The sequence below is a fragment of the Monodelphis domestica genome, chromosome 1 (genome assembly GCF_027887165.1).
Source record: "Monodelphis domestica isolate mMonDom1 chromosome 1, mMonDom1.pri, whole genome shotgun sequence".
In the NCBI taxonomy this organism is placed as follows: Eukaryota; Metazoa; Chordata; class Mammalia; order Didelphimorphia; family Didelphidae; genus Monodelphis; species Monodelphis domestica.
The window spans coordinates 474,757,778-474,771,933 of record NC_077227.1 but is presented as its reverse complement, the minus strand read 5'-3'; the positions used below and the strand labels follow the sequence as shown (position 1 = coordinate 474,771,933).

Below are 14,156 nucleotides of genomic sequence, written 5' to 3'. Positions count from 1 at the left end.
TACCACAATTTGTTCAGCCATTCCCCAATTGAAGGGCATCCCCTCATTTTCCAATTTTTGGCCACCACAAAGAGCACAGCTATGAATATTTTTGTACAAGTCTTTTTGTCCATTATCTCTTTGGGGTACAGACCCAGCAGTGCTATGGCTGGATCAAAGGGTAGACATTCTTTTATCGCCCTTTGGGCATAGTTCCAAATTGCCCTCCAGAATGGTTGGATCAATTCACAGCTCCACCAGCAATGAATTAATGTCCCCACTTTGCCTCATCCCCTCCAGCATTCATTACTTTCCATAGCTGTCATGTTAGCCAATCTGCTAGGTGTGAGGTGATACCTCAGAGTTGTTTTGATTTGCATCTCTCTGATTATAAGAGATGTAGAGCACTTTTTCATGTGCTTATTAATAGTTTTGATTTCTTTGGCTGAGAACTGCCTGTTCATGTCCCTTGCCCATTTGTCAATTGGAGAATGGCTTGATTTTTTGTACAATTGATTTAGTTCTTTATAAATTTGAGTAATTAAACCTTTGTCAGAGGTTTTTATGAAGAATGTTTCCCAATTTGTTGCTACCCTTCTGATTTTGGTTACATTGGTTTTGTTTGTACAAAAACTTTTTAATTTGATGTAATCCAGATTATTTATTTTGCATTTTGTAACTCTTTATAATTCTTGCTTGGTTTTGAAGTATTTCCCTTCCCAAAGGTCTGACATGTATACTATTCTGTGTTTGCTTAATTTTCTTATAGTTTCCTTCTTTATGTTCAAGTCATTCACCCATTTTGAATTTATCTTGGTTTAGGGTGTGAGGTGTTGATCTAAGCCTAATCTTTCCCACTCTGTCCTCCAATTTTCCCAGCAGTTTTTATGAAATAGTGGATTTTTGTCCCAAAAGCTGGGATCTTTGGGTTTGTCATATACTGTCTTGCTGAGGTTGCTTGCCCCCAATCTATTCCACTGATCCTCCTTTCTGTCTCTTAGCCAGTACCAAATTGTTTTGATGACCGCTGCTTTGTAATATAGTCTGAGATCTGGGACTGCAAGACCCCCTTCCTTTGTATTTTTTTTTCATTATTTCCCTGGATATCCTTGATCTTTTGTTCTTCCAAATGAACTTTGTTATGGTTTTTTCTAAATCAGTAAAAAACATTTTTGGAAGTTCCATGGGTATGGCACTAAATAGATAGATGAGTTTGGGTAGGATGGTCATTTTTATTATATTGGCTCGTCCTACCCATGAGCAGTTAATGTTCTTCCAATTGTTCAAGTCTAGTTTTAGTTGTGTGGAAAGTGTTTTGTGGTTGTGTTCATATAGATCCTGTGTTTGTCTCGGGAGATAGATTCCTAAGTATTTTATTTTGTCTAGGGTAATTTTGAATGGGATTTCTCTTTCTAGTTCTTGCTGCTGAGCTGTGTTGGAATTATATAGAAATGCTGATGACTTATGTGAGTTTATTTTGTATCCTGCAACTTTGCTAAAGTTGTTGATTATTTCGATTAGCTTTTTGGTTGAATCTCTAGGATTCTTTAAGTAGACCATCATGTCATCTGCAAAGAGCGATAATTTGGTCTCCTCCTTGCCTATTTTAATGCCTTCAATTTCTTTTTCTTCTCTAATTGCTACTGGTAGTGTTTCTAATACAATGTCAAATAATAGAGGTGATAATGGGCATCCTTGTTTCACTCCTGATCTTAATGGGAATGGATTTAGTTTATCCCCATTGCAGATGATATTAGCTGATGGTTTTAGATATATACTGTTTATTATTTTTAGGAATGACCCTTCTATTCCTATGCTTTCTAGTGTTTTTAGTAGGAATGGGTGTTGTATTTTATCAAAGGCTTTTTCTGCATCTATTGAGATAATCATGTGGTTCTTGCTAGTTTGCTTGTTGATGTGGTCAATCATGTGGATAGTTTTCCTAATGTTGAACCAGCCCTGCATCCCTGGTATAAATCCTACTTGATCATGATGGATGACCCTTCTAATCACTTGCTGGAGTCTTTTTGCTAGTATCCTATTTAAGATTTTTGCATCTATATTCATTAGGGAGATTGGTCTGTAATTTTCTTTCTCTGTTTTTGGCCTGCCTGGTTTTGGAATCAGTACCATGCTTGTGTCATAAAAGGAGTTTGGTAGAACTCCCTCTTTGCTTATTATGTCAAATAGTTTGTATAGTATTGGGATTAACTGTTCTCTGAATGTTTGATAGAATTCACTGGTGAATCCATCAGGCCCTGGGGATTTTTTCTTAAGAAGTTCTTTGATGGCCTGTTGGATTTCTTTTTCTGATATGGGATTATTTAAGAAAACTATTTCTTCTTCTGTTAGTTTCTTCTTCTGTCTTCTTCTTCTGTCTAGGCAATTTATATTTTTGTAAATATTCATCCATATCACCTAGGTTGGTGTATTTATTGCCATATAGTTGGGCAAAGTAGTTTTTAATGATTGCCTTAATTTCCTCTTCATTGGAGGTGAGATCCCCCTTTTCATCCTTGATGCTGTTAATTTGCCTTTCTTCTTTCCTTTTTTTAATTAGATTAACCAGTACTTTGTCTATTTTGTCTGTTTTTTCAAAGTACCAGCTTCTAGTCTTGTTTATTAGCTTAATAGTTCTGTCACTTTCTATTTTATTAATTTCTCCCTTAATTTTTAGGATCTCTAGTATGGTTTTCTTCTGGGGGTTTTTAATTTGTTCATTCTCAAGTTTTTTGATTTGCATTTCCAATTCCTTGGTCTCTGTCCTCCCTAATTTGTTAATATATGCACTCAGGGATATGAATTTTCCTCTAAGTACTGCCTGGCTGCATCCCATAAGGTTTGAAAGGATGTTTTGCCGTTGTCATTTTCTTCAACGAAATTGTTAATTGTTTCTATGATTTCTTCTCTAACTATCCGATTTTGGAGTATCATGTTATTTAATTTCCAATTAATTTTTGATTTGGGTCTCCATGTACCCTTGCCGATCAATATTTTAATTGCCTTGTGATCTGAGAAGGCTGCAGTTATTATTTCTGCTTTTCTGCATTTGAGTGCCATGTTTCTATGACCTAGTGTATGATCTATTTTTGTGAATGTGCCATGCGGTGCTGAAAAGAAGGTGTATTCTTTTTTGTCCCTATTTATTTTTCTCCATATGTCTATTAACTCTAATTTTTCTAAGATTTCATTCACCTCTTTTACCTCTTTCTTGTTTATTTTTTGGTTTGATTTATCTAAATTTGATAGTGGTTGGTTCAAGTCTCCCTCTAATATGGTTTTACTGTTTATTTCCTCCTTCAATTCTCCTAGTTTCTCTATTAAAAATGTGGATGCTATACCATTTGGTGCATACATGTTGATTAGTGATATTTCCTCATTGTCTATACTCCCTTTTAGCAGAATATATTTACCTTCCCTATCCCTTTTGATCATGTCTATTTGTGCTTTGGCTTTGTCAGATATCATGATTGCAACTCCTGCCTTCTTTCTATCAGTTGAGGCCCAAAAGGTCTTACTCCAACCTTTAATTCTAACCTTGTGAGTGTCAACCCATCTCATATGTGTTTCTTGAAGACAACATATGGTAGGGTTTGGGGTTCTAATCCAATCTGCTATTTGTCTACGTTTTATGGGTGAGTTCATCCCATTCACGTTCAAAGTTATGATTGTCATTTGTGGATTCACTGGCATTTTGATATCTTCCCCTAGTTCTGACCTTTCTTCTTTAGCTATCTCCTTTTGAACCAGTGATTTACTTTAGGTCAGTCCCCCTAGTCCCCTCCCTTGAGATGCTTCCCTTTCTAGCCCCTCCCTTTTTATGCTTCCTTCCCCTCCCCCCTCTCCTTCCCTCCCTTTTTGTACTCCCTTCCCCCACCCCCTCCTTAATTTTCCTTTCTTTCTTGCCCTAATGGATAAGATAGAATTCAGGATCCCACTGGATCTAGATGTTCTTCCCTCTCAGATTTGATTTCACTGAGAGTAAGGTTTAAGTAATTCCACTTCACGCTCTCTTCCTCTCCTTCTCATATGAGAGTTCTTCCCCTCCCCTTCCCATGTGTATCTTTATATGGGAAAGATTATTCTATTGATTCCCCCCCTATTTCTTGAAGTTATTCTTAGTATTATCGACGGTTCCCCCCTCCCTTTTTCTTTTCTTGCCCCCACTTTCCCCAAATCTTCTTAATGCCCCAATCTTTCCCTATGCATGTTTCTTCTAACTACTCTTATGATGATACAATTTATAAGAGTTACACAAAACATTTTCCCCACATATTAATATATATAATTTGATGTAAATGTAGTCCTTATAGAAGAGAGTTTGACTTAAAGAAAAAGATAAGATTTATCTCCTTTTCCCTTTCTTTCATATTTACCTTTTCATGTTTCTCTTGCTTTCTGTGCTTGGATATCGAACTTTCCACAGAGCTCTGGTCTTTTCTTAGCAAATGCTTGGAAATCTTCTATTTTGTTGAATGCCCATACTTTCCCCTGGAAGTATATTGTCAGTTTTGCTAGGTAGTTGATTCTTGGTTGGAGACCCAGCTCTCTTGCCTTTCTAAATATCGTGTTCCATGCTTTGCGGTCTCTTAGTGTGTTAGCCGCTAAGTCATGTGTGATCCTTATGGGAGCCCCCTTATATCTGAAGCTCTTCTTCTTGGCTTCTTGTAGGATTTTCTCCTTTACTTGGAAGCTCTTGAATTTGGCTATTACATTCCTAGGGGTTGTCTTTTGGGGATTTAGTATAGAAGGTATTCTATGAATCCTTTCTATTTCTATTTTGCCCCCTTGCTCCAGAACGTGAGGGCAATTTTCTTTTATAATCTCCTGTAGAATAATATCGAGTTTATTGTTTATCTCTGGTTTTTCTGGGAGACCGATAATTTGGAGATTTTCTCATCTCCCTCTGTTTTCCAGATCTGTGACCTTCTCAGTGAGCTATTTTATGTTTTCTTCTAATTCATTAATTTTTTGGGTTTGCTTTATTGATTCTTGCTGTTTTATTATCTCACTTTCTTCGAGATGCTTAATTCTGGTCATTAGGGACTGGTTTTGCTTTTCAGCCTTGTCTGCCCTTCTATTGGATGCTTCGGGTTCTTTTTCCAATTGAGCATTCTTATCTGTCAGACAGCTGATCTCTTTCTCCCATTTTTCTTTCCAGGTTTCCATCTTTTGGATAATTTCCAGTTTGAGATCTTCCAGAGCTTGTTGATAGTTTCCATTTTGGGAGGCGTGTTCTGAATTTTTTTGGATTTCCTCCTCATTCTCCTCTTTTCCTTGGGTACTTCCACCATAAAAGTTTTCAATAGTCACCTTTTTCCCTTTCTTCCTGGAGGCTTGATTTTGGGCCATGTGAGCCATCCCTTTGGTGATTTTATTCCCCTTTCCTTTTTGGTCTGGGGTCTGGGTGATATGGGCGGGTTTTCTGTGAATTTAGGTTGCCTCAGACTAGTTCTTCCCAGCCTCCGAGGTTTCTTAGAGCGCTGGGGCCCTGATCACAGCCACACTGCCCAGGTGTTCAGCTCTGCCCAGATAATCAGCACGTGGTCCACCCCTGGTGTTTAGCTCTGCCCAGATGCTCAGTGCAACCGCCCAGAGTACAGCTCCGCAGACCCCCTATGCTCAGCGCCGGGTTCTCCCGTGAAACCACCCTGAGACTTTTTTCCTGGCAGTCCCCAGATCCCAAGGACCCTGGAGTATCCCCCCCCCCCAGACAGAGACGTTCCCCACTCACTCGTTGTCCCGGTGAGCGCTCAGGTAGCTCACGCTGGTTTAGTGGGGGAGGTGGGATGGGGGAAGGGCGGCTGAGTTCACTTTTCTGTGCAAGCTTTTCCTCCTTATTATAGTGTGGAAATGTTCAAATCCCACGTACCTTTGCCTGGGTGGAGTACTGGGTGTACTGGGGTGTCCTTCTGTTCCTCCAAAGGTGATTTTTATGCTCCTTTGATGTGGTCTATTTCGTTCGGTGCCGGGGAGAGGAAGCGTGTGGTGTCTAGATTGCAGCCATGATTACCTGGAAGTTCCTCCCAATTACATTTTAATCTGGTTCCTCTGCATTCAGGAGCTCAGACTCCATGTTTGACACCTCTGGTCTAGGCCAACTCCGTCATTTTATAAGTGAGGAAGCTAAAGCTAAGGGAGGTTAAATGACTTCCCAACCTCACACAGTTGGGACTTGAATTTAGTTCTCCTTTTTTCCATTGAGTGGTTCTTTTTACTACATTTTAGGAAGTCCTAAGGTCAGTACACATCCATGCCTGTCTCCCAGAGATCCCATCTCTCCCCTTCCATCCTTAGCCAAAGATCACTCCAATTCAGAACCCTGATGCATTATACAAACAACAGTTTGAGAATGACTCCCTCTCCACTTAGTAAGGTGGGAGAAGGAACAAGACTATTCCAAATATTCGAGATTTCCTGCCAAAAAAGTAGAAACCCAAAGGCTTTTCTGCACAGTCTTTAGCTACTCTGAAAACTCATTTACCTGAGCAAGTTCTCAAATCCTTAGGTTTTCATGATTTTGGTAATGCATTGCATTAATCCTAGCTCTCTGCCAGTATTTGGACAGGGTGTTCTTAAATCCTTAATTGGCATTTCTGATCTCAGCCTTGGGTTTCTGTCCACTTCAGCACCTTGTATTTGAATGCCACCTCCTCCATTAATAATCACTCTCCGGATGCCCTAATCCTCCACTGATTATGCTCTTGCACTGTTATGCTCCTACTTCTGATGCATTTAGGATACACATTTATCATGCCACATTGGATATTATAGCTATCTGTGTTTTTCAGTACTTCTCCATTGTAAGTACAAGTTCCATAAGGTCAGGCACCATGCCATAACTAAACTTTGTGGCTCTCTCAATATCTAGCACAGTGTTTAATTCATCTTTGTCAATTCAATCTTAAGTCAAACAACAAGCCTTTATTAGGTACCTTATATATGCCAAACACTGTGCTAAACATATTTTCTTCTTAATCAATAAGTGCATAAATGACTTAATATTGTCACTGACTCCCTTTGACAGGAAAAGTGCCTAGGAAAGAACCGTAGAAGGTTGTACTTGTAGAAATTGCTGGCATTTAAGAGTAGTGACTTGATGGTCCATTTTCTGAGCAAGTGTGAATATGCTCTGTGAGCCAAGTAATTCCATCTCTTAGATTAAAGAAAAGCTGTTCCCTGTGCACAAACCCTATAGCTGAGTCATACTGAAAGGGTCCTAAATCTTTAGACAGCTGGGTTTCTGCAAATGATCACCATCACTGTAGGTGTGTCAGAAGTTCCCAGGGATGTGAAGAAAAGAACAGAGAACAGAAGAGGGAGAGCAAGTATAAAACAAAAGTTGAATTGTAACCAAAGGCATTGTCATGATTTTTTTCCTTAGAGTCTTTAAGTTTTACCTTCATTTATCTCTGCCTTCCATCCCTAGCCCGTACTCAAACCTGACCCAGAACAAAAGGGGTGGGAGAAAAAGTTTGGAGCCTGTTAAATTTAAATTGTGGTTGGACTGATAATATATTGATTAGGTGGTCGCCATGGATTTAATTTCTAAATCCCAAAAATAGTTACTAAAGTAAATGGAATTTATGGTAGTTTATTTACAATATTTACAATAGAAGGAAGATGTTAAGGAATGAGAGAGAAAGAGAAAAACTCTGACTTCTTCTTATATCAGTTAGAATTTCTAAGTCCCAGCCAGGGGAAAAGAGTCTCAAGAAGTTGGGCCTTTCCTGGAGGCTTCACATCTCCAGAAAGGCGGGGTCACTAAGTCAGCTTTTTCACTCACCAACAGTAACAGTCTACAAGTAGTCTGGGTGTCTATTCTGGTCCCTTCTTCAAGTCAGTGCACCCACCTAATCTCTGAATCTCCGGAATGTCCGTCTTCCCTTTAGCTACCAGTGACTGATCCTTCACTCAAAGCCCAGGGTGACTGACTGTCTTTTTTCCTCTATTTAAAGACCTTTTTCTCTTGTGTCACCTTCTCTAAATTTTCAAGTCTACCAATCACAGCAGATGCTTTTCTCCAGAACTGTCCATTCTTTAGTTCTCACCTTCTTTGGTTAGATTTTATCTTTTGGGGTTACTTAAATCCTCTTCTGTTAAGTTCACCGTTTGTAGTTAAAAATCTAAAAATAGATTGTAGCTTAAAATTCTAGCTTCACTATAAAGGAAGAGCCAAGTACCTTCATTGTTAAAATCAGGAGATTAAAATTTTCTCTTCACAATAAAGAAAGAGCTAAGTATCTTCATTGTTACAATCAGGAGATAGATAAATCCAATCTTCACAAGCCATAATAGCTGGGTCAGGATCACATTTTGAATTAGGATTCTTTAGTGACAGTGGGTAACCCACAGCCCCCTTCTGGGTCTCATTTTCCCCAATGGTCAAATATGGCAATGAGGAACATTTATATAGCACCTACTGTGTTCCAGACACTGTCCTAAGTGCTTTTTACAAATATGATCTCATTTGTTCCTCACAAGAACTTTCTGAGATAGGTGCTATTATTATCCCATTTTATAGTTGAGGAATCTGAGGCAAAAAGAGGTTAAGTGTTATCAATAGTCACACAACTAGTAAGGAGACATGGCTTTAGAGTTGTCATAGAGTCTCAGATCTTTAATATAACTTGGTTTAAGGAAAAAGCACTAACTTTCTGATCTCAGAGATCTGAATTCTTATCTTAACTCTTCACTTATATGACCTTGGGCATAGAACTTAAGGTCTCTAGGATTCAGTTTCCCCATCTGTAAAATGAGGAGATGGAGGCACATGAACCTTGAGGTCCTGACTATTATGACTCAAATTCAGAATTGCTATTGCTTATTCTCAGGGTTGCATTCTCACCCTGAACTAGACCTAAGGTGGGGACAGTCACAGAGAGGGTTGGGTTCTAAGACAGCATAGTCTAAGACTCTGCTATATGTGTGACCTTGAGCCAGGAAATCCCTTGGCCCTCTGGCCTCAGCTTCCTCATATGTGAAATGAAGGCAGAGGACTAGAGAATATCCTGGGTACCTTCTAGGTCTAAAATCCTAGATGCTGTGATCCTAGGGAAGAGAAACGTTCAACATGGAGTCGTCTGAGGACAGCCCTGGAAAAAGCCGAGTCTTTGATTTCCATGAAAAAATAAGGATGCTTCAGGGAATGATATTCTGCCGCTTCATATTCATCATAGTGCATCTTTGGATTTTCCCTCCATCCCTCCCTCCCTTCTGAAAGTCTCCCCCTCTCCCCCGGACAGACAGGGCTGTTCCAATGCCTGGCAGAGTGAAGGGAGGGAGCCAGTTACAGCGTGGTATGCACCAGCAGCCCTGAGCTGCACGCAGCAGTGCCCCTCCCTCCGCAGGAGAGTTGGGGAGGGATGAAAGAGCCAGGCAGGATGGCGCGGTCGAAGCTGAAGAATTCCCCATCAGAGAGCAAGGCTGGCCAGGCAGCCACACCGGGAGAAGAGCCCTACGGGATCAGCCCCCTGCTGCCGGCTCACAGGATGGGCTCCCAGGGCAGTGACATCTGCCAGAGGTATTGCTGAGTGGGCAATCGCGATGGAGGGGCTGAGGGAGGTCAGGAAGCCCATCGGGTGGGAGGAAGAAAGCGGGTCCTCTCAGAACTCGTAGAAACCCAGCGGTCTGGAAATCCTACATGGTGAGCCTACGAGTCAGGTGCTGAAGGGACCAGTTTGCCAGCGGATGTTATGAGCCAGCCTAGGGGGAAGACGGGATAGAACCATTTCGGGAGGAGACCCTCGGAAAGGGGCCGTGCCATTTCATCCTTACCTCAGCTCACAGATAAGCCCAGTGTCCCACCTGAAGGAAACCTTTAGGAGAAGGAAAAAAGGAGAAGCCCTGGCCAGGTACAGTGGGGGCTGTAGAGATACATTTCCTGTTGCCCCCTATGGGCTTCTGGGGGCCCCTTCCTCCCCACCTCCTCACTTTTAGGGCCCTAGCTTCCCCCTTCACTCCCCATCTCTCTGTGTCAGGGGAGCATGGGGCTTTGAGGGCTGATACTAGCCCATCCCATGCAAATTAGTCACCGTGGGAAGAAGCTTTTGCATGGAAGATGCCAGACAATTGCACTGAGGATGGGGGGGGGGGGGGAGGTTAACCCTTACTTGCTTTCCAGGAAGATTCTAGGGGCGTTGTATGCAGGTGGAAAGGAAGATAGACTAGCTTTTCCCTATCAGCCTTAGGTCCCTTTCTACTGGCTAGGCTGTTACCATATCCCGGGGAACACTTCTAAACTCCTCTAAATAATAACAATTTCTTATTTGTATGGTTTCACTCACATCCATTCTGTGATCTGAACCTGACAATGGCCCTGAGAGGCAGGCAGTGCAGGGATTGGTATGCCTATTTTACAGAAGAAGGAACTGAGGTTCCAAGAGAGGAAGTGACTTCACTGCAATGCATGCATTGCTTAGGAGGCTAGGAGATGCATTACTCTAGAGGGAAGTGTCTAAGGAGGTGGCCCAGGGCAGGTTAGGAGTTGACTCAAGGCTGAATTGGTGCCTCTAGCTAACACTGAGCACATGTGACAGATTCAGGATAAGGGGGAAAGGGAGGAGTAGCTGTCAAGGGAGTCAGTATCAGCAAAACTATCTACCTGAAAAGCTCAGCCTGTCAGGTCAACTTTGCAGGAGGATACCTTTCCCTGAGTGGCAGTAACAGCCCACTGACACTCGGGAGTCTTTTTCATTTTCCTAAACTCTCTCATATCCAGTATCTCACTAGAACTCCCAAATGCCTTGTGGGATACATTTGTAAAATTTTATAACTTATAAGATGTTTTGCAGTCTGTTAAGCATTTTGAATCTATTCTCTCACTTGATACTCATAACCCTTTGGGAGGGTGGGCAGGTCAGGGACAGTTATCACCATTTTGCAGATGGGGAAACTGAGACCATAGAGCAAAATGAATTGCTCAAGATTGCATAACAGATGGGTACTAAAGCCCAAGTCTCCTGGTTCTCATCCCTGGGTTCTCTTCTGGGCACTTCACTGCCTCCCTTACCTCAACTGCGCCTTCTCCCTGTTCTCTTCCTCTCCTGCTGAGCCACTGACACAGACACTTGAGGAAGATGGCACGGGCCTCAGACCATATCCGGATGCCAGGACTAGTCCAAGCCCTCCTCAGAAAGGAGGTCAATGCCCTTTCACAGCTCTCTGGAAGTCAGAAAGAGAGATGGAGATTCACAGAGGCCGGGAAGCCAATTTATGCCTAAAACAGATGGTATCACTGAGGGTAGTACAGCAAACCAGGGTATCCTGCTGATCTCCCTTTCCCAACCTATATGATCCTAATGTCCCCTTGTATTACATCAGGGCTCTCTACCACTTCTCAAATCTCTAAAACACTTCTCTGATCCATTATCTCATTTGATCCTCACAGCTGCCCAGAGAGGGAAACCACACAAGAAAGTGTGTTCCTATGGGGCATATGAAACCAAGGCTCAGAGAGATTAAGTAACTGGCCCTAGATCACACATTAGAAAGTTAGTAGTAAAGGCAGAATTTCCTACTCAAACATCCTGCCCATGCCTGAACTCTTAGATTTCATTCTTTAAATGCTACTTCATGAATGAAATGGGCTTCTCAGATTACCAAGCAGCAGCTAAAGGGTCTTCAGAAGAATTAGGTTCAAATTCCCTATAGCATGATCAGGTCGAACAGACACTGACCTGTCAGGAGACTTGGGTTCAAATCCTAGTTCTGATCATTTTGAGCAAAAATCATAATTTGTCTCCCAGGGTTTTGCGAAGATATTTTTTAAACCTTAAAGTGTCACAGAAATGTAAGGAACTCAGTTGCTATGGTTCTGCTTCTACAGAGGTGAGATAATACTTGTAAAGTGCTTTCTTAGCGCAGTGCCTGGCACATGAGAGATGCAATAAAACTCATTCCTTCTCTACCATCAGGGCCATTTTTGTAGCTCCCAAGGACTTCTCTCCAGCACAGTAAGAGAGAAAGCAGACTGCAGGGCCAAAAGGAGAACTTGCCATGTGAGGTCCCATCCCACCTCTAAGAGGAATCATTTTCCGACTCCTCTCTAGTGCATTCCCTTTATTCCCACCATTTACTATCCAACACTTGAGCTGAAGTGTATACCTGCTGGTGTTTTCTATTAAAGAAACTGTCGGAATAGTTCTAAGGTATACAAAACTGAGGAAGAATATTCTTCAGCTAGATCCCCAGTATTTCCAAGTGGGACAGTGTCCCAATGTGATCGTGGCCCTATATTGAAGAGTCTTTGCTAGCAGTTTTAGCAATTAGAGAAGAAAAGGAAACTGAAGGGATTCAAGTAGACAATGAGGAAACTAATCTATCATTCTTTGTAGATGATATGATGGTATACTTAGAGAATTCAAGAAAATTAACTAAAAAGCTAGTGGAAATAATTAGTCTTATCAAGGCAGCTAGGCGGAAACTTCCTAGCTGTGTGGCTCTGGGCAGGTCACTTAACCCCAGTTGACTAGACCTTACCTCTCTTCTGCCTTGGAACCAATACTTAGGGTTGATTTTAAGGTGGAGATAATGTGTTTCCAAAAAAAAAGAAAAGAAAAGAAAAGAAAAGAAAAGAAAAGAAAAGAAAAGAAAAGAAAAAGGTCTTATTTCCTAAGAAGACTTTGAGATCCATGAGAATGGTGGCCATGTTTTCTCCTTCAATGGATAATAGTAATAATAGCAATCAATTCAACAGTACTTTCATTATCTCATTTGATCCTCACAACAGCCCTGGGAGGTTGGTGTTACTATTTTTCAAACTTTACAGATTGGGCAGCTGAGGCAGGCAGAGATTAAGTATCCAGGATCTGTGTGTCTGTGATTCCATTAATGTGCATACTCTCTTCACTGATGCAGATTTGATAGAAGTATAGTGAGTTGATATAGTCAAAAACATTGGCTGGTGATCATCATTCTGGTGGTGAATGTCTCAGTTGTTTGTTTAGTCATTTCAACTGTGTATAACTCTTCATGACCCACTATGGAGTTTTCTTAGCAAAGATATTGGAATTGTTCACCATTTCCTTCTCTGGGTCATTTTACAGATGAAGACCTGAAGCAAACAGGGTTAACTGATTTGTCCAGGGTCACTCAGCTAATGTCTAGTGCCAGATTTGAACTGAGGAAGATGAGTCTTCCTGATTCTAGACCCTGGGCTTTATCCATTGTGCCACATAACTGCACCAAATGTCTTACATCTTATAAAATGTCCTCAGGTGGCAGGCATAGTCAGTGGTCAGTCCTTCACTTAAACCTCTCTAGTTTGGTAGGATCAGCTTGGGCCACCACACTAACCTAGCTATAATGAACATAGCTACATGCCACAATGGAAGAATTTTAGGGAAGCTTTGAGAACATGCAAATGATAAGTTATTCAATTCACTCTGTGGAGTTCCTGGATGGAAGGTCTTTCCCCCAACACTAATAACAGCAACCCCATGGCTGAGTTCATGACTCAGTAAATAAAAGTAGGATTTGAACCTGAGTCTTCCTAACTCCAAGATCTTCTGCTCCTTCTATTGATTTGGAAAACTAAAAAAGAAAAACTGTTCTAAACCTAAAAAAGGAAACGCCTTTTGCATTTGAAGAACACATCTAGAGAATACAGTTAGATTACAATCTCCTTTAGCATAGGGAAGAAGTTATTTTTCATGTTTGTGTCCCCAGTGCTTAGTATACTTCCTTTCATGGCATGGTATTTGATCAATGATTATTGAATGAAACTGAATTTAGTCTGCATTGTCAAGGATATGGTCGGTTCCAATTCCATATCACTTGGCCTGGGCATAGTCAAGGAAGATTTATAATTGATGTGACATTTGAGCTGGGTCTTAAAGGGTGAGTAGGATTTTATTAGAATAGGATGAATATTCAAATCCAGACTCAAACACTTCTGAGCTCTGTGACCTTGGGCAAATCATTTAACCTAGCCCTTATCATTCTTCTGCCTTGGAACTAACACATAGTATCTATTCTAAGACAGAAGGAAAGAGTTTAAAAAAAGAATAGAATGAATAGCAAAAATGTGAAGGTAGGAATTAACTTAATTAGGGTAGCTAGGTGGCACAGGGGATAAAATGCTGGGTCTGGAGTCAGGAAGAGTCATCTTCCTAAGTTTAAATCTGACTTCAGGCACTTACTAGCAGTGTAACCTTAGCCAAGTCACTTAATCATGT

At 41.1% G+C, this 14,156-nt stretch overlaps 1 protein-coding gene across 11 annotated transcripts in view; it reads left to right on the top strand.

The window, feature by feature from the left end:
- The window catches only part of KCNT1 (potassium sodium-activated channel subfamily T member 1), a 247,956-nt gene that overhangs the window by 103,048 nt on the left and 130,752 nt on the right, over positions 1-14,156 (top strand). For 2 of the 11 annotated variants that reach the window (XM_056812718.1, XM_056812713.1), the window contains exon 1: positions 8,981-9,502. The exons of 3 other annotated variants lie outside the window; for them this stretch is intronic. In XM_056812718.1, the coding sequence (XP_056668696.1) occupies positions 9,345-9,502 (158 nt within the window). In that variant the 5' untranslated portion in view covers positions 8,981-9,344. Of the gene's footprint in view, positions 1-8,926; positions 9,503-14,156 lie in introns of those variants that run through there. 6 more of the 11 variants (XM_056812714.1, XM_056812716.1, XM_056812711.1 and 3 more) reach the window with 6 other exon arrangements.